Source organism: Lepisma saccharinum, chromosome 24 (genome assembly GCF_977018435.1).
Source record: "Lepisma saccharinum chromosome 24, izLepSacc3.1, whole genome shotgun sequence".
NCBI classification, from domain to species: domain Eukaryota; kingdom Metazoa; phylum Arthropoda; class Insecta; order Zygentoma; family Lepismatidae; genus Lepisma; species Lepisma saccharinum.
The window spans coordinates 61,663,881-61,684,770 of record NC_139252.1 but is presented as its reverse complement, the minus strand read 5'-3'; the positions used below and the strand labels follow the sequence as shown (position 1 = coordinate 61,684,770).

The 20,890-nt window shown below is 38.1% G+C and overlaps 1 protein-coding gene across 2 annotated transcripts in view; it reads left to right on the top strand.

The window, feature by feature from the left end:
- Positions 1 to 19,045, top strand: part of raptor (regulatory associated protein of MTOR complex 1) — a 64,887-nt gene extending 45,842 nt beyond the window's left edge. For both annotated transcript variants that reach the window (XM_083110809.1, XM_083110808.1), the window contains exons 20-25: positions 2,429 to 2,599; positions 4,276 to 4,517; positions 6,418 to 6,579; positions 8,216 to 8,384; positions 14,081 to 14,197; positions 16,439 to 19,045. In XM_083110809.1, coding sequence (XP_082966935.1) covers positions 2,429 to 2,599; positions 4,276 to 4,517; positions 6,418 to 6,579; positions 8,216 to 8,384; positions 14,081 to 14,197; positions 16,439 to 16,634 — 1,057 coding nt within the window. In that variant the 3' untranslated portion in view covers positions 16,635 to 19,045. The remainder of the gene's footprint in view (positions 1 to 2,428; positions 2,600 to 4,275; positions 4,518 to 6,417; positions 6,580 to 8,215; positions 8,385 to 14,080; positions 14,198 to 16,438) is intronic.
- The last annotated feature ends 1,845 nt before the right edge of the window (positions 19,046 to 20,890 follow it).

The following is a 20,890-nucleotide window of genomic DNA, read 5'->3' as shown; positions in this document are numbered from 1 at the left end:
GTTACATCTCCAGTTTACCGCTCCCTACTGTGCCGGTCATAAAATTTGCCAAAACAGTTTTTTTGTTGTCTGAGTGACTTCTCCCCTTTTGCTACCACCAAACGGGGGGGGGGGGGGGTCCATTGCTAATTGTTTCGGCCACGATTTTCTTGCTCGTGTGCGGACACGGGCTCCTTTCCTTTGGCGTAAAAAAAAAAGCAACCAGTTCTGAATAACTTCTTCAAAACGAACAAAAACCCGCATGATAAGTAAAAGAAAAGTGACTCCCTTCCTTCTCCTACAACAGCTCATTATCCGCCATTGGTGTGCATGGAAATGTGATAATTGCAGAATTCAGGTCCCTCTTTCTTGTTTTTGACAACTGCGTTATCTTTAAAATGCCGATGATTTCCCTTCTGCCACCTGCTGCTCTAACTTCCAGCCGGTCTCATTGTGTTTATGCTGCAGCTGGCACCAGTGTTTAGTCTAGCATCTGGAAAGCCGTCGCTTGCCGATAACTGCAATGACTCATCCAGTGCGAGGGTCATTGTTTTGAATCTCGCAAAGCCATATAATCCCCGCTTTTCTTCAGAACCATTAGCGTGCTGCTGGGAAAAAAAAAAAAGCGAGTGTTTGACCTCCAGAATACTCCTGAAACCTACAATAAATTGTCGATTAATCTGAAAATACGCAAGTTTCGTAAAGCTTGTTTTTAGTTCATTTTATGCTGATGAGCTAAGAGGGACTAAATATACAGTTTAAAGTGGGATCCAAACCAGAGTGATTATCGAGTCCAGCACTGTTTAATGTGTCCTAGGATACACATTCGGTGCAAACAGATCGCAAGTTGTGTGTTTACTTTTTCAATGGATTACAATGCAAGCTGAGGAAGAGTTTGAACTGATCCCTGCAAAGGGGGAGGGGGCGAATATGAAGTTAACTGAAGCAAAGAATACGTGACTTTTTTTATGATGTGTTTTAGACAGCCGAACCAGAACGAAATTTACAGCACCGATTTTTTTTTTTTTTTTTTTTTTTTTTTTGTGCCAGGGAAAGGTTGTGTTCTCTCCCAGGAGAATCTTCTCTTACCAGTTAATCCTGTAACGGACAATGTTCTAGTGAAGGCACATAAAATCCAATATTCATTCTGTCCAATTATCTCCCGTCTCTTGCTCGCGCCAGTTGGACTATTGTCAAGATTCTTCAGAGTTTCACTTCTTGCAATAAACGAGATTGTTTTCCTTTCCGTAGGTCTCCGTGCAAACGGGTTTCTTATGAACTAAAATTGTAAGAATTTCGTGGAAGAGCAACGATTTTGCACAATTAAAAGAAAATACCGTTTTTTATAAGACTTTTTGCCACGACATGCATCCCGTGCATAACCGGTTGTATAACTAGGCAGGATAAATGGTGTTAATGGTCTCCAGGAATCTTTGGGTCCGCGTAAACATTTTTTACACTTTCTTTAAAACGCTACCACCAAGTATAAAACATTGTTTGTGGGGGTAATTTATACTCTACTTTGTTTACACCTGAAAACAGGCGCCATGTTGAAAAGTTTGGATAACTCAAAGTCATTTAATATGAAGTTGACATTTTTTGGTCCCTTGAACTTCGTATTAACGAGGTTTTCCTGTATGTAGTTATCAGAGTATTAAGTTTATTCCTGTGTAAAGCGTTCCATTTTTGCTTCTCAAATATTTACAGCAGAATTAATTTTTCCGTGAATTGCATAACTCACAGGATACTTCAGACTTCAGAAAGTGTTGCATTGGTATATAAACTGTAAATTTCGTGTTTAAGAGTATATTTCGTATATTGCAGTACATTTCGCATTATTTCGTGACAAAACAGGGTAGCAAAATGCACCTCACACCTTTCAGAAACATGAAAAATGAACATTACAGCATGTTATTTCATATTTCGTGTTTTCGTCCAAAACGAAATTTGCATGCTTCTACTAATGAGGCTCCAGCATCTGGACCTACTGCCAGAATAATCCTTGTGTGTGTTGTCCTGTGTTTTGTCCTTAGATGTGCTGTGTGCCCCTTTACAGCCTCAGCTTTTAACCTAAGTAAGAATATTTTAGGCCCTCGACATTACAGTTGTGTTATATTAGTTATATTTTAATTATGGTAAGGGGCTGGACCCTGTATAATCTGACGGGTGGAAAATAGCCTAAGTGGTGATGCACCCAAAATTTCAAATTCCATCAATCCATCACATGATCTGCATTGTTCATATTTCTCACGAAAATAAAAAATATTTGCCATGACTTTTGACCAAACCCTCGTATTATTTATCTTCATTTCGTTACCATTAAGCTGCTCAATATTTCTAAAAACAACATGAGTGCAAATAACATGCCCTTCCTTTTCTATTTAATTTTGATTTTGGGAATGAGTACAATCTTGTTTACTGTTGTTTATAATGATGAATGTTCCCAAAGGTTTCTGCGAAATGCTCATTTACGAAGAGAGGCGTCAGATGAGCAGAAGAGGATAGTCCACTCCCGCCTGGACGATCAGGTCTTCATTAACAGAAGCCAAAATATTCCTGCAATAGTACAGTTCCATCCTTACGATCCCCACCTGGCAGTAGCCAGCAAGGACTACTATGGGTGTGTATTCTTCTTTTTCTTCTTCAAATTAGGAATTTATTAATTCCAGTTTGTTACTGGTGATCCCAAGAGTACAGTGTGTGATTTATGGCGAAAGTGTTTCCGTATGATGGGCAGCAGAAAAAAGGTTTCACCAAACATTGTATGTCTGCAATTCTGTGAATTGTCAAATGATGGGAAGTAAATTATTTAAGACAAACAGAGAAGGTAATTGACCTTTGAATATTAGTGGAGTAGGGGGAAAATAAATTGTTTTTGGTCTTACAGGTGAGAGACAACAGAAAAGAAAAGTATGTCAGAAAGTTAAAATAAACGATCAATATGTAAAATATCTTCTAATTTCTAACTTAATTATGTATAATAATATGTATATTAATATGTCTGACAAATTTACAATTCATAATGGGTTAAAACAAGGAGATGCATTATCTCCATTGCTCTTTAATTTTGCCTTAGAATATGCTGTTAGGAAGGTAAACGAAACTAAAGAAGGACTAAAACTAAATGGTGTGACTCAGTTGTTAGCATATGCAGATGATGTAGACTTACTGGGGGATGATGTGAATACAATTAAGAATAATGCTAAAATATTTTTCAAAACTGCTAAAGAGATAGGTTTGGAAGTTAACAAAGAGAAAACTAAATATATGCTTACAGGCCGAAACCAAGTGTTAGGTAATAATCAAAATCTAATTATTGATAACAACTCGTTTGAACCAGTTTCCAAATTCAAATACTTAGGAGTAATATTAACAAATGAAAATTATATTAAAGAGGAAATAAAAAGTAGGCTTAATTCAGGAAATGCATGTTACTTCTCTCTTCATAAACTTTTGTCTTCTCGTTTAATATCTAAGAAACTAAAAGTTAAAATATACAAAACCGTAATTTTGCCTGTAGTATTATATGGATGTGAAACTTGGTCCCTTACATTGAAAGAGGAACATAAATTGAGAGTATTTGAAAATAAGATCCTTAGGAAAATCTTTGGACCTAAAAGGGATAAGGAGACAGGTGAGTGGAGAAGGTTACATAATTTAGAACTACATAATTTGTATTCATGTCCAGATGTTATTAGAATAATTAAATCAAGAAGACTTAGGTGGGCAGGCCATGTGGCACGAATGGGAGAGGAAAGAGGCGTTTACAGGATTCTTGTTGGGAAACCTGATGATAAGAGACCTGTAGGAAGGCCAAGACGAAGATGGAGGGACAACGTTGAGATGGACCTAAAGGAAATCGGTAGGGATGGAAAAGAGTATATAGATCTTGCTCAAGATAGGGAAACATGGAAGGCCTGTGTTGCTGCAGCCATGAACCTTCGGGTTTAAGAAGGCTAGAGAGTTAGTTAGTTATTATGTATAATACTTGAATTTTTATCCAAATGACAATTTTAGATAGGATAAAGTTACAGTATTGCATTTAATTTCAAAAATTGAGGTTCAGGGGCACTTTCACAAGGAATGCCCCATATATATTTTGGTTCAATAAAATTATCGGTAACTTTACCAATAAACTGAGTGCATATATCAGTCGACACCGATAGAGTACCGATTAATCTGTTCCATCCCTATTTTCAATATTTTAAAGAACATATTTCCAAGCATCATATATTAAAAGCCATTGGTGCATTTGATATGTTTTATAGATTTTTGTAATTTTATGCATTATTTCAGAATATGGGACTGGCAGCATGGTACTAAACTGAGCTACTGCTGGAACCATAGTGTCAAAGGTGCTCGGATCACGGCTCTGGATTTTGTAAATGGGCACGATGTTGCTTTGTTGCTGGTGGGATCAGACGATGGTGCTATTAAACTGTGGAAGAATTACACTCCTGCCCTTGGAAGGGAACCAGTTCTAGTCACAGCATGGCAAGCTCTTACAGAAATTAAACCTGCATCACAGGGTACAAACGGTGAGACTCTACTATTATAACTGTTGTTAGTATAGCCTTTATTTTGGCTCTGATTCAGTATGTTGTATGAGAATTAATGACTGTTACATTACGTAAAATATATGCACTAAGGATGAACCAAAATAAATTTTTTTGCCGGTACTGGTATAAAATTCAGGAGTTGGACATTTTGGTGCCACACACTCAGGCACCAGGACATTTTGGTGCAAGCAACATGTAACTTTGTGTACAGAAACAAATTAATGTTCTTTTGAATTGATTGCTCTTGATTATGTTCCTTACATGCAGGCAATGTTACATGGAAATGTTATGGGTAACACCTCTTAAGTAGCGAACGATGTTTGTCCCATCAAAGCAGCCAGAAGTGTTTCAAGTCGAACGCAACAGTCTTTGTACTTCTTTCTCTGTTGCTCGGTGTTACCGCTGATTAGCTGTCCGTAATGAGTTTCTTGAGTACTACTTCTCGATGCAGGACTTCCAGGAATTTCCAAATCGTGGGATGGTCAGTGGAAACATGCAACTGGAATCCTCAATGCCAACCCTCCACAGCGTAGTTTGTTTTTCCATCTCCATTTAGGATAGCTTCGAGTGATTCCAAAGTCTGACTGAGAACTTCAGCTTTAAAAAGCAGGAAAAAAGCATCAGCTTCAGTAGGCTCTAAAAATCTTCCCAAAAGTTGTTAGCAGCTTTCTTGCATTTCACTGGCAGTGGTCTTCATTTCACTGTACAGAAATCCAGCATTTAGTTTGAAAGTGATTGCCAGAGGGCAGAGGTGAAAGAGTGTGTAAAGAGAAAGGCACCAAATGTTAATCACCAAAATATAGTGGACCCATAAAATTCACTGATGCTGATATTCTACCAATTTGATATAAAATTACTTACGTTCCATGAAGAACATAAATGGTTCATTCACCACCTTAATGTATGATGTAACCAGATGTCTTGCTAAATGATCTTTCTGTCTCTCCGAGGGATAAAAATTAATTTTCAAAATAGTTTTATTTCAGGATAATGTATAAAGGGTGTTTCATAAAGTGTGCAGTTTTTAAATCGCTTGTCATTTTTTTTGTTTTAAGGTTGGAAACACTGTTCTTATCATTTTCATTATCTCTTAACATTCCGATTATTAATTGAATTTTTTTCCCCAGATGTTCAGTTGAGTTGCCACGGAGCGGTTCACTATCAAGCAACGTGTCATTATTTTGAAAACTCATTACAGAAACGGGGAGTGCTACGCAGAGACAGTTCCTAAACTGTCGACTATGCGGTAGCCATGCATTGTTTGCTTAACGGATGTTTGTTCCTGGCACCCCGACAACAATAGAAAAGTACGGGAAATCACATATTCACGGTTTCCAGTTCATCCAGCGCAGGCCACTCCCCGTTTCTGTAATGTGTTTTCAAAATAACAACACGTTGCTCGATAGTGAACCGCTTGATGGCAACTCAACTGAACATCTGAAGAAAAACAAAAATTGCTCAATTAATAATCGAAATGTTAAGAGATAACTAAAATGATAAGACCAGTGTTGCCAAATTTCAAATAATAAAAAAATGACTAGCAATTTAAAACCTGCACACTTTATGAAACACCCTTTACTTGTTCTGTTAGCTTGACTTTGGTGTGGAAATTATAAATACATTTCCTGTTTAGTAAGTCATCTTGTTCAAGAAAACAAAAGTGCACATTCAAAGATTTTGAGAATTTAGTTTTGTGTTTATCAAATATATATCAGAAGCGCTCTCTCTTTCTCTCTCTCTCTTTTTTTCTAGTCATAGAGTCTAGGTATATTGGGGATTTTCCAGAATTTTCATGATACAATTTTTACACATTAGGTTATATAGTGTACATACAGTTTCTTTTTTATATGCATTAATACGCTTTAATTTTCATTGACAGGTGCAGGCCTGGTGCTATCGTGGGAGCAGCAGTCACAGCAACTGGTGGTGACAGGGGACGTTCGCATTATTCGCATCTGGGATGCGCAGCGGGAGCTCAAAGTACAAGATATCCCAACAGGAGCAGATAGCTGTGTAACTAGTGTGTCCACTGATTTGCAAGGTAAATACATACCCTTGTACTTTTGTGTGTGTGTGGGGGGGGTCACCATTCTTAACTCATCACCTGTACACACATATTTTTGTTACATGGTTTGTAGACATGAGTCAGTCTGACCCTGTTGTTATATTCAGTCTGGATTGCCATAAATGAATATAAAATGTGGAAAATATACTAGAACACTTGAAATGATAAGTGTCAGTGTTGAACATAAGGTACAAATTACTTTGTATTCACCATGAACAACAAGAAATTTAGATACCAAACTTGTGAGATGCGACAGAATTTAAATGAATTCACACTGGTTCTATTTCAAGTGGCCGCGGTGGCTCAGTCAGTAATGCATCTGACTACCATGCTAAAGGTCCCGGGTTCGATCCCCGGCTGGTTCAAATCTGGGAACTTTTCTAACGGAAGTGCCCACCCAGCATCGAATAACATGGGTACCTGGGGAAACCTGGGGGGTAAAGGCAGTCAGGGGCATGGTGCTGATCACATCACCCCTACTCATGACCGGATCAAGAAAGTGTGGGGCGTTACCCCCACACCCCCTATATGCCTTCATGGCATGGTGCTAAACACAGGGGAACACTTTACCTTTACCTTCTATTTCAAGCTTCAGAATGCTGCACTCCCACCCGTTAGTACGTCTGACTCCAAACTGAATTTACACAGACAATGATGGCCTTCATCAACTATTGTGCAAGTGTGCAGAAAAATAATAACGGTACAGGGTCAGGAAGGTAATGGTGTACAACAGAGGTAGGTTTAATATACAGGGAATAAAACCAAGCAAGATATGTTCAAGATGGTATCTTGTCATGTTTCTTCACCTGGCACACAATTGGTTTTATTGTGCTTAAATGATTTACTGCACTATGCTCCAATCCTTTCACAGAGGCAGAGATTATAAATATACTTCTTAGAATGTAAATTTTTATTTTCTATAATAAGCGTAATGTTTCCAAATCAAATCAGATATTTTATTTGCCATAACATCACCAGTGTGTCATTTTTATATACCAGATTTGAACTTAAAATTCAGTTAATATTTTTTTACTGACATTTTTTTTACCAGAGATATGTGTACTCCAATTACATGATCTTATTCTTCTCATGTAATGAAATAATTGAATCTGTACACATATCGTTCCACTTTGTCACTGCATTTGATTTGGTTTATTTTACTTCACTTTTCTGCCACTTTTGGCTAATCACGAAGATCACTATGGGTGATGATATTGATGACGGGACACTAACAAAGAACATCCAGGTCCCAGCTGAGATTTGAACCCGGAACATCTGGTATCTTAGCATGCTATGCTTCCACGGAGTAGTCAGATTATATTGCATTTCTCTTTACTTTAAATAAATATGCAAAAGTTTGTTGTATTTACTTCCTTTGATCGTGTTTAGCTTCATAGTTAGAACTCTCTTCTTTGGTGTTAGCGGTCCCAGGTTTGATCCCAAGTGGGAACTCCAAAATATCATTGTTAACCAAGCTTTGTTATTACAGTTGGGGGAGTTAAATAGAAAACAACCTCAAATATGTTTTTGTATGGTATATATTAATTGTATGATAACATGTATGTGCACATGTATATGTATTAACAACCGTTGACTTCCTTTATTATTGTAGGAAGTTCCTTGATAGCAGTTGGCTGTGGTGATGGATCTGTGAGGCTGTTTGACAGAAGATGTCCACCACAAGACAGTAGGGTCATGACGTGGCGGGAGCATTCGGCGTGGGTGGTAGGTGCACATCTACATGGCCTTTCTGACGGCAGGGGACAAGTGATCAGTGGATCGTAAGTAACCTTCCTATAATAATACAGTCAACTCTCGATTCTACGACCCCGGGTATAACGACCCTCTCGAAGTAAAATTTAGAAAAAAATAGAAAAATTTGGGGAAAAAAAGTTGAAAAATTGAAGGAAATCGGCCGAAAACTGCATTGTTTTTTCCTCCACTCATTCCCTTTACAAGTGCTCTACCGCTCACAATTAGGCCTGAACTAAAAATAGACACCACCACACCATGCTTGAGAGATATCCAATAGCACTTGACCTCTGCCCTCCCCTCCCTCAAGCGCACCAATGTTACCTTGCACCCGACGGCCGCTACCCAACGTGCCAGGCTTGTTTTGCCACGCTTTCTCTTGGATACGCGAGAAGAGAAGATCGAATGTGCTTGGATGTTATTTTAAATCGACTTGACTTGTTTCCTTGTCCTAAGAGCTGCTGAAAACTCACGGGGAGGGGGGGAAATGACTGCTGGACTTGCAGTCTTTGCCAATGTGTATGGCAGGTCAAGCTCTTTCATCGATAAATACATCATCTTGAGAGATCAGAGTGCAGGAATGTTCGAAAATACAGATGCGTGGTGCCTGGAAGTCTGGCCCATCTGTCCAGCTCTGACCTAGAGTTCAGCAGGTTCCCGTGAGTGAGCAACTCTCGGCCTTGTAGACAACTTCCGGTAACCGCTTTCATTCAAAACTTGTTCTTTGTTCCCTGCAACACTTCATAAAAAAGCGAAACTGATAGAGATAATCAAAACCGCATAACTAAAGATCGTCAACCTGCTTAATGTGTTGTCATCCAGGTTTCCACAAAAGTTTACTTCGATCTTACGTGCATCATAACTCCCGTTTCCCACTTCATACGTTTTCCTAATTGTGTCGATGTCGTAATATCTGCAAAGAAAGTGTTCCGTTGGCTGACTGACTTCTCCCTCTTTTTCTGTCAGCAAACGGAAAGGGGGGGGGGGTGATGCAGATTGTTTCAGCCACGATTTTCTTGCTGATGCGGGCTGATTATAGGTGAGAGTGTGGAAAAGGAACCACCCCTCTTCCTTTCCTTTGACGTCTAAAATGGGGCAACCAGTTCTAGATATATTCTTGAAAACGAACAAAAACCATAGAACAATTAAAAAAAAGTGACCCTCTACCCTTTCCGAAGCTCATTCTCCGCCACTGGTCTGCACGGCAATGTTGATAATTGCAGATTTCAGTTGTTTATTTATTTATTATTATTATTTTAATGCTGTTGTCTGCATAGGAAATATTGCCCGTATTATTGTCTGTTGCATGGTAAAAGGTAAAGCAAGGGTCATTTCTTTCTTCTTTACACTGCTGTTAAAAGTTCCGTCTTGGACAGTTGCGTTATCTTTAAAATGCTGGGACTTTTCTCTTCCGCCACCTGTTGCTCGAACTTCCAGCCGGTCTCCTTGTTTTTACGATGCAGCTGGCGCCAGTGTTTTGTCTAGCACCTGCAAAGCTCTTGCTTGCCGATAACAGCGATGACTCATCCAGCGTGAAGGAAAAAGTTATTGTTTTGAATCTCGCAAAGCTGTTTTGATTTGACCATAAAGAAATTTGATCTCCAGAAAGGAAAACAAGAGTTAAAATAACTTCATGTTCTGCGCCTTCTGATAAGCAAATATGTAAATTTAATTTGCATCCACTTTTCAGAACCATTCATGTGGAGGAAAAAAAAAAGTGTTCAATGTAGGAATGGTTGCCGAGACTGATTAAAAAGACATTATTCAAGGGGAAAATGTTTGACATCGAGAATACTCCTAAATCCAACATTAAATCTTCGATTAACGTGAGAGTAAATAAAACGTGAGAGTAAATAAGGATCTACCATTTTGATATGTGAAAATGCGCAGTTACATAAAGCTTGTTTTCAGTTCATTTTATGCTGATGGGCTAATCGGGACTAAATATACAGTTTAAAGTGAAATTCAATTCCAAACCCGAATGATTATCGACTGCCAAGCTGTTTAATGACGTGTCCGCATTGGGTGAAACAGATCGCAAGTTGCGAGTTTCCTTTTTCACGCTGGATTACAATGCAAGTCAAGGAAGGAGTTTGGACTGCTCCCTTGAATGGGGAAGGAGGGTGAATGAAGTTGGTTGAAGCAAAGAAAAGTGACTTTTTTTTACGATGTATTTTACACAGCGGAACCAGAACGAAAATTACAGCCCTGCCTTTATTTTTTTTTTGTCAGGTACCTAGAGAGGTTGTGTTGTTTCTCCCGAGAGATCTAATCTTACCAGTTAATCTTGTAACAGACAATGCTCCAGTAGACCGGTATAAAATCCAACATTCATTCTGCCCGATTATCTCCCGACTTTTGCTGGCACCAGTCTGACTGGTGTCAAGATTCTTCGAGTTTCGCTTGCAATAAGCGAGAGATTATTTTCCTTTTCATTGGTCTCAGTGCAAACGGGTTTCTCATGAACTAGAATTGTGTAAGAATTTCCTGGAAAAGCAACGACTGTGCACAATTGAAACAAAGTAACATTAAATTCTCTTTTGTGAAAACTTTTTCATGTTCTATTTTCCTTCTCACAACACGCATCCTGTGCATAACGGGTTGTATAACTACCAGGATAAATGGTGTTACCATCTCCTAGGCATCTTTGTGTCCGTTTGAGCTCCCTTTAAGCTGAAAATTGGTGCAAATTCCAATAACGACCCCTTCGAAATAACGACCCTTTTCCCGAGAACTGTGAAAGGTCGTTGAATCGAGAGTTGACTGTAATAATAAGATGCTTGCCAATAACATTAACATGATGAAAATATAACAATTTCTTAATAAATGGTTCAAATATATAATAGGGACGTGAAGTTTTAGTTTTATTTTTTCCTAAATTTTGATGTTATATTTTACTGCAATTGGGTGTTATTTTTTGCAGTTTACGACAAAATTCGGTGTTATTTTTACATGCATTTTTACTGTTCATTGTATACTTAAGATTTTCACATTGTTTTAGTTCTGGAAAATTCAGACAAAAATTTAGTTTTAATGACAAAAAGTAATATATGGCTTACCTTTGTGGGAAATAACCAAATTTCTTCCATTTGGAGAACTATTTCATCTCATCAGACACTAAATATGAAATGTTTATTGAATGATGACACCCAAATCTTGGAACACAATCATGTACATTGCAGTTCCCTAACAATGCCAAAAAAAAAAAACCTTGCGAACTGAAAATACCATTTTTTATACATATATCTCTTCCCTGAAACACAACAGATCCTTCTCCCTGAAAATTTTCCCGTTCCTACAAAATGTCCGTATGGCGTGACATTCTTTTCTGAATCAAACTATCACCAACTAGACTAGAAACGATAGAAGAAATGTTATCCCAGTTTATATTGCATATTATGCGGCATTTTTCGCGTTGAAGTGCACAATTTGGTGTTGTTCTGAAAAATGGCTTAATTTGCATTATTTCGCGATTACGAAACACCGTAAACTTGCCTTCTCAACCTACCCAAATACATTTTAAACACTTTATTTTGCATTCCTCAACTTTTTGGTGTTATCGTTAAAGCAAAAACTTCACGTCCCTAGCTATGAGCCATCCTGGGTTAGGTTCCAAATTTTCAGTGTTGACTCAGTTCAAATGTTTTTCGGAGTCTGCAAAAAGGCCACAACACTTTCACAGGGTGTAAATATCCTGGAAATTATGCAAATTTCATAATTTTTTTTTTACAGCAACGTTGTGGGGAGAGAGGATTTTGTGACCAAATGATTATCTCGTGTGAAATTATGAATATCTTAATGCACAACTCTGCTAGACTGAACTGATATAAAGACCATATTTTAAAATTAATAAATATCCTGAACCACTTTAAAATATTTCAATTTCCAAGTATCAACAGTGGTATTGGTATCTGTTCAGCCTAAATAAAACAGATTAAAAGGTTGTATTTCAACATTTTAAAACCTTTTTTAAAGTACCTAGAAGCTTCACTTTTTACCTTTCGTGTTCCTGATTGATGGCTGAGGTCTCCGTAAATAATGCCAATGTAGTTTTCTGTAAAGAAGAATGTATGTAGTTTTTTTGTTAAAAAAAAGGGGGGCCGTGCTTTGACTTTGGTATTGGATGTCAAATACAGGGGTAGGTGTCAGGTTTCTTGGTACAAGGCAGCTTAGGAAATTTGTTTTGTAGTCAGGGTGACCATGAACCATGGTTGACTAACAAGGAAGACACGGCTTGGGAAATAGAGTTTGGGACAAGACTTTGTGTAGTGGTAGGGTACTTTCTAGGTCAAGGTTCTAGCATGCACTAGCTGGCCATTCCCGACAAAGTTTTTATGCTTGTCTCAGGAGATAAATATACAGTGAAACCTCGATTTTACATTTTCCCCCATTTTAAGTTTCTTCAACTTGGTCCCCTGAAACAACATAAAATCAAGGTTCCACTGTATTGTCCGATTGCCAAGTGGTCTGGTAGTGCGGTGGTAACTTATCAGTTTCACATGCCAAAGGTCCTGTGTTCGATTGGTAGCTGGACATGATGGGGTGTGATAGGGTTACCTGATTTGTAAATTTTGGGCAGTAGAGAAAACTGAGGGTGGGGGAGAGCGTTTGCCTGGGATGAGTGGATGTCAGACCCTCAGGAAGGTCTCAGGTGTGGATGAAATCGTGGATTTTGCTCAGGTGTGGGGTTGATAGGTCATCAGTGGTGATATTGTAGGTGAAGACGTCTGCCAGCTGCTCAGTGGTTTCAGCCAGATAATCAGGAGCATTCAAGACCACCTGTGGTGGACCCTTTGTCAGCTAGGAGGCCATCTATAAATGAGCTGTCAAACTTGTAAAAATTATGTGGGTGATGTACCTTTGAAGAGGGTGCTTGTAGGCAGGAGAGGAGGGTAGAGTGGATTTTGTGGCTTATGGTTTGGAGACAGGGGTTTCCTTGCCAATAAATACATGTATAGCCATCCAAGCCAAAGGCGTGGATATCAAAGAGGAGGCAGTTGATTGGGAGGCGAGTGTGAGGCCTTTGGTCAAGACATCCATTTGTTGAGGTGAGTTGGGGTCATTGGTAACCACGGATCTTACAGGGGTGGATCTGTGCGTGAACTGGTTGCAGTATTTGCGACTGCAAATTTGATATTGAGGAGGGGTTTGTGGGTTGAATGTTGGAACAGGGGAATTTGCAGGATGGCATCTTGTAAAGGTGGACAAGCAGATTTCAGAGATAATGTGGGTGGAGATGGCAGTCAGCCATAAAATCCTGACTGCAGAGATCGGACAGTTTTTTAAGGTGCTTTTAGTTCATATTGCTGCCACTGGAATGGGCAGTATGCCAGGATGAGTCAAATTTTGGTGGCAATCACCTCAGGCCCAATAACAGGATTTTTGTTAGACAGGATGGAAACTGATCGTTCCTTGGCACAATGCAGAAAGGATTGGTATGTGGTGCGGATAAGTTCAGTTGCTAAGTTTCTTACTAGTGGAAAGATTATGGGTTTTATGCTGGGGTCATGATGGGAAAAGGCAGTTACGTGTTAGGCCTAATATGGCCATCCTTCCTTTCATATGACAATAAGAAAATAAAATAAAATATGGAAACATGTTGAGGGCATTTATGGAAATATTGAGTTGGTAGAATTATCAATTTAAGCAGTAACCCAGTATTCCTCTATCATAATCAGTTGATCATGTCCTCTCTTCATTAATTATTTTCGTTTTTTTATTCCAGTGTAGCTGGCGACATCCGCTTTTTTGATATTCGGAAAACCACATCAGTTGCATCCTGTCCGACTTCACAGGGTATGACTGCTATGGCAGTTCATCAACATGCTAATGTGTTTGCATGGTAAGTTGTTTGGCAGCCAACTCTAACAACTTTACCTTTCAGAACAATTGTTACCTCCAAATCTGTTACAACTCTAGGTAAAAGGATTGCCCCACCCAATGCTGACCCTTTTATGAATACCTTGACACCCAACCCATGCATTCACTTTTCTCTTCCACCCTTTCATTTATTTATGACATTTTTCTTCTGTGGAGATGTGAAGAACCCTCGGACAACAATCGTTGACCACCTAAACAGTTCCAGTCTGTCAAAATTCAGTAAAAACAAAATTCCCGAACTTTTTTCAGGTTTGCCATAATCCAACCTTCAAGACTGTTTCCAAGTAGCAGTCATCCATTCCACAGATACCATGATTGCATATTGGCCATGGTCTGAGAAATGGTTAGGTGGCAAGGTATTTTTAATCCACTTGTCCATGAAAAGGTTAGCATAAAATAGGGCAATTCTTGGGCCTGTTGTCATATTATGGATTTGCTTTTCAAAGGTAAAGTTGTTGCAGTTGAGGACTAAGTAGAATTAAGTGACTCAGGAAAGTGGTACAAGGAGGTGAGGTTTTGGTCTGTAGAATTTTATGCAGAATTTCAGGAGGTGCCATGGAATAGCTGGTTTGCGTACTGGATTTGTAGTAAAATTAGGGATGGGACCGATTAATCGGTGCTCTATCGGTATCGGCCAAAATAGGCATATCGGTGCTTCGGTTTATCGGTAAAATTACAGATTATTTTACTGATCCGATATATCAATAAATATCTGATAAATTAGTGCAAAAATGCTACCATTTTGATGTAATTTTTATGGATAACCTCCATGCTCTACTTTCTAAAAAATTAAATATCTAAATATGCAACTTCTTTTGCACTGCAGTCACCTTGATACAATTTATTAAGGAGATCAATGAACATTTCAGGTTCTTCAAGGACCATTTCTAATTTTATATCGGATCGGTAGAATATTGGTTATCGGTATCGGTAAATTTTTTATCGGTACTTTATCGGTATCGGACAAAATTTCATATTGGCCCATCCCTAAGTAAAATCATAGCAGGGTGGCCACTTTAGGACCATGATAAAATTCAAGTATAATTCACAATTTTCAAGGCAATCTTTCCAAAAATTAAAGGGTACACAAGATGTTTTCTCTATTTCAACCTTACCACCTCTCAAAACCCACATAAATTCAAATATTAACACTATAAAGGCTCTGTACAATTCCAATGTATCCAAAAATTCTAATTCAATTGAATTAAACGACATATAAGGTGTGGATTTTCATTTATCATTTCACATACTCTTGACTCGAAATACATCTACAAACAGAAGTCACGGGATATAATAATATACAATAAATTATTAATTGTATAATAATTTCAAATTCAAATTTACCTAATCAACTTCAAGATATGTTATCTTGCAATAATCTTTCATCTGTACGATAGATTAATCTGCAAAGGATACTAAGAAAGCAAACAGATTGAGAGAATTCTGTTTTGTTTTTTTCGTGCAGCTTTTTTTCTTCCTTGATAAAAATAAAACCTGTGAAAAACTTGCCTTGGTGCATTTATAAACATGTAAGAATTCAATGGGATTTGGATTAATAAAAGTTGCAACTACAGAGAAAAATTCGTGCAGAATTTTCAGTGGGTAGCCATCCTGGATAGGTATATTTTGGGTTTGATTCCCACCACTGGCAAGAAATTTGTTCATTTGAAGACAAGAGAAACGTGGTTTTAGAATAAGTGTAGTTAAACGCACTAGGCAATGGATTATGGCCAATTAACATTGCATGCGAATGTAGAAACATTCAGAGAATTACAACATGCATATTTTGTTTTTGATGAAAAAACAAAATGTGAAATAACACATTGTAACACTAAGCTTTCATGTTTTTGAAAGGTGCGAGGTGCATTTGGTACCATGTTTCATTACGAAACGATGTGAAATAAACTGCAAAATGCGAAATAAAATCTTAAACATGAAATTCAGGGTTTATTTATCGATGGGACACCTTGTGAGGTCTGAATTATTCTGTGAGTTATGCAAATCACGGGGAATTTATTAATTCTGCTGTAAATATTTGAGAAGCAAAAATGGACGTGCCTTTACTTATGGGGGAATTGATTGTGGAGGGATATCACCATGTGATTTCTGGAGAGGTTTCCCAACAATATAGGTACCAGCTCTAATCTTGGAGCATCGTATGTGTGTGTACAGCTTGTCACCTGATTTGTTGCTTTTCTTTCAGTGGGTCAGTGAATCCCTTTATCAGTGTGTACAATATGAGTGGGGCAACTTTAAATGTGATAAAATACCACGATGGATTCATGGGGCAGAGGATAGGTCCTGTGAGCTGCCTTAGCTTCCATCCCCATAAAGTGTGCTTAGCTGCCGGGAGCATGGACAACTACGTGAGCGTCTACTCCATAGAGCAGAAGAGGTGATATCAGTGATGAGGGGTAGGCAGCCAACGATAACACGTGTACAAAATTAAGCAAAGGACGAACAGTTTTTGCTTTTGCTTAGGGTGAGTCCCATTGAAGTAGATTGTCTAGAAAAAAAAGTTTCAGGGTAGATTTTATCTTTCATTATTATTTTTTAAGTTGAAGCCAGTTTAACAATAATTTGATACTTTATTTTGAATTGTATGCACACACTACAACCATTACTATTGCACCAAGCTAATAGAAAGTAGCGAGGTGTTCAATATTTTATTCTGCCGTTAACCCCATTTATATATTAACGTTAGCTACTTTCATGCAATTGTGTGCTTGCTACATCAAAGGAAATATCCTAGCACCCTTGTTTGTTTCTAACGAGCAACCTTTTATAAGCTTGACCAAGGTTCATGATAACTGTACGAGAGTAGTTGTTAGTTTTCTTGTGGATAATCGCCACCAGGAGAAGTATATGTACATATTTATTCATACAACATAGTCTTTCAGGTAGCAATCATTATATTGTTTAATAGAATTTTTTTCCTGTTCTGCTACTGTGCACTAGAGAATAGCGAGCTTTAAATAGATTGTTAAGTTTTATATCATCTGTTATGAACAGAAGCGGATGCCATTTATGTGTACTTTCAAGGTAGTGTTGTAGATAAAAGTAGATTTTCGATCATGGATATCTTTAATTGTTTCTGCATTTCAGTGGCTTGTCTCCTTGGCAATGAGGTTTACGTGTGATGTTAATGTTTTCATATGTGTCACGTGGCTTGTGATAGCAGGTTTTTTGTTAAAGAAATGTGAAATTTGATAGTTTCACACTGCACATTGTTTGGATCACTCACAGCCAGATCAAGAAAGTGTGGGGTGTTACCCCCACACTTCCTATATGCCTTCATGGTGTAGTGCTAAGCACAGGGGTGCACTTCACTTTTTCTTTTTTACATTGTTTGGATTGCACCAGCAGCGTAAGATTCTATTGGACTGTCTTGACAATGTTTCTTTTCAAAAACACAGAAAATTTTCTGAAAAATTAAATCAATTTGCATTGTATCTAAAGATACCCATTTGGTGGTTACGCGGAGAGAGGTAGTTCATTCTAAATCACTTGCAGCGCATTTTCTGCATAATTTTTTTTGTTCACGATCAATTTCGCTGATGATGTTCGCCTGATGAAGTTCCCAGACAGGTGGCAAAATTGATCGCAAAGTAGGAAACTATGTAGAAAAATTAGCTAAATCAGTTTAAAAACATTTCCAGAGCATATAGGAGACCCTCGTGTGACTTAGATGTCCTGTTGCCGGGATATTTGTAATAGCTTAGTAGGTACGGTGCCACAAGGGATCTAACAAGTAGAGAACCTGGAATTACCTGTTATCTAAGCAGCTTTCCTGGCAGTAGGGCTAAAATGCACATTAAGATTTTTCTTCAGTGCTTTAGGAATGCATTTAAACAGAATAATTATCCAGAATCTTGGAAAATGCTGCAGAACAGGTCCAGCAAACATTGATGATGTTTTGAGTTTACCCATTTTCTCAGCCATGTTATTACCCATGAAATTCACTCTAAATCTTCTCTCCCTGTTGTAGCTACTGTGGCTGTTAAGAGTGGAAAACATGATAGCACAATGAACTGATAAAAACTGCTCTCTGGTATAAACAGAAGTGGCAACACTTGCTAAATTAACCCATTTTGGAGATGCATTTACCCCATTTAACCCTAACCAACCTCTCCAATAACTTTAGGATTCAAATTTTATGATTAACTTCTTGGTACCTACCTTCTCAAGAAATTCAATGAGAGTCAAGCCATGCACAGCTCGCAAACCAGAGATGGTAAAAAAAATAATCAAAATTTACATAATTTTTTTCAAAACCAACAACAATGTTGAGTACCTGGGTAAAATTTATTTTGTGCAGATTTGGCTGCTCATGGCACAAACACTTCAATGCACCACAGGTTCATAGAAAAGTGGGTGGTATGCCTGTAGTAATTTCTGCAAATATACCACATTAGAACTCCATGCTTATTGTAGCACTTCTCACATCAAAATAAAATCATAAATAAGTTAGACTTGTACACCACATCAGCTAAATTTATTCAACCTCGCTTCTGATTTCATGGAAGACCAAGCCATTAAAATGCAGAAACAACATACGGATGGTTAAAAGTTTAGTTTTACATACAATAAGAATATCAAACACTAGTTTTGTTAGGTACATAAATATATATATAATTTACACATAATGTACATTGCCAGATAAATAGTTGTACAGAATTGTAATATTTTGATGACAAATAATGTAATTAGTATGTACATACTTCCTGACATGGAAACACTGCAGAGCAGGATCCTCACAGTGAGTGTGAAATTATGCTTGTTGCCATAACCTTCTGTTCAAAGTATGGCTGTAAATAAAAATGTTAAATTTTGAAGATTGTGTACATTGATCCTTCCCAACATCTTACAATTATGCCATTTCAAATGTAATTTTATTTCAGTAAAAAGTAAGAAAATGGCAGAAATCGAAGAATGTGTGGGGCCTTAATCCCCATATTCCCCCTACATACATCTCCTGGCATGGTGCAAAGTGCACAGGGAACTTTTACCTTTTTGCTTAGAGACCTCTGGGGCCTGTTCAAAGCATCGGATTGCTGTGAAACGTATCATGGGGAAGCGAATATTGCTAAGTGGGCTGAAGCGCCCCCTCCCCCAAATACTTATATATTTTAAATAGTGTATAGTGGTAATTAATTTTACTTATCAGGATTAAACATCCTGCATAATAATTTGTAATATACTAAGAACTTTATCTTTGGGGTTTCTAGCCCCTCCCCCCTTTTTCACCTTTAGATGTTGGCTGCTGATAAGGGATGAGCCCCTCCTGAAATAAAATCCTTGCTACGGGCCAGGGTGAAAATATGGTACTGAAATAACAACTACAAGTCGAAAATGCAAAACTTTATTTTTTAGTTGTCAGCGCAGCATTGTTGAATATGTGTGCTGTCAACATGAATGACCCTTTTAAAGGGTGAGACAGCGTGATGAATGGTCACTTGAACCTTTTCCTGGGATGACGTTGCTGTGTACCAGATTTCAGCACATTTGCACCTGGGGGTGAAAATCTGAATGTTTTTTTTTAAAAGAAAATTATCATCATCGGCACCATTTGCTTCCCCATGATTTCCATAGCCTCTATACCAAGTTTCAGCGCAATCAGAGGCTCCAGAGCTCTCTGAGTAGGGGAATTTTAATTCTGTCCAGGTGATTGAAAAAGTTGTGCATAAACTGAAGAGCTGTTACTTGTGCATGAGCAGGTAGTATGTCCGAGAAGTCCCTGTGCCCGTATTTTCATGTATCCTGTTGCAACTGTTGAAAATCTGCCACTAGTTAGTTGTAACATGGAATGCTCACATGATGGATCTTTATTGCACCATGGCTGATGTGGGCAGACATTGCTAAAGAACAGCTTGTGAAAGAACAGCTTGTGACGTGTGCATGAATGACAACTCACAGGGCAAAGAATGTACCGTAACATATGTACTATGATCTTGTGGTATGGGGACTTTTCGGACACATTATACATGCATACCCCCAGCGATGGATAAGATGTAGGGATTTGATTGTATGGCCAGCTCTTTCCCCTGATTTAATGCCTCTTGATTGTTTCTTTGGGGGCATATGAAGATCCTTGTTTACAAGACACAGGAGAACAACTGAGAAACACTTGAACCAGGATACTCGCAGCATCTGAAGTGGTTCAGGAGATGCTTGGGGGCATTTGTGAGAATTTCCTTTAACAACGGAATGCCTTGAATATGGAATGGTGGTCACCAGTTTCGACATCCTTTTGTCATCCTTCATAGGCCATTTATAACGCTTCCTAGTCTATGGTTCCTTTCGATAAATTTTGACCTGTGTAGAGGAGTACAGTCCCGTGCGAATTAATCGGAACAAGATATTTTTATTTATTTATTTATTTTCAATAATGAACTCAACAGGCTGGCGCCCAGTTAGAGAGTTCAGAGATACAGGTTTTTATACATGCTTCAGTGACTGTTATTTGATATTGTTTTCATTACACAGTTTTTAAATTGTATATATGGCATAGAGAACAAATCAATATTTTTGTTACGCTTTTCCAAGGCATTGTAGAGAATACTCATTCTCCAGATAGGGGATTTCTTGACAATGTTTGTTCGTGCTCTATTCACAAAAAAGGTTTGATGATTGGGTCGTGTCTTATTGTTAGGAA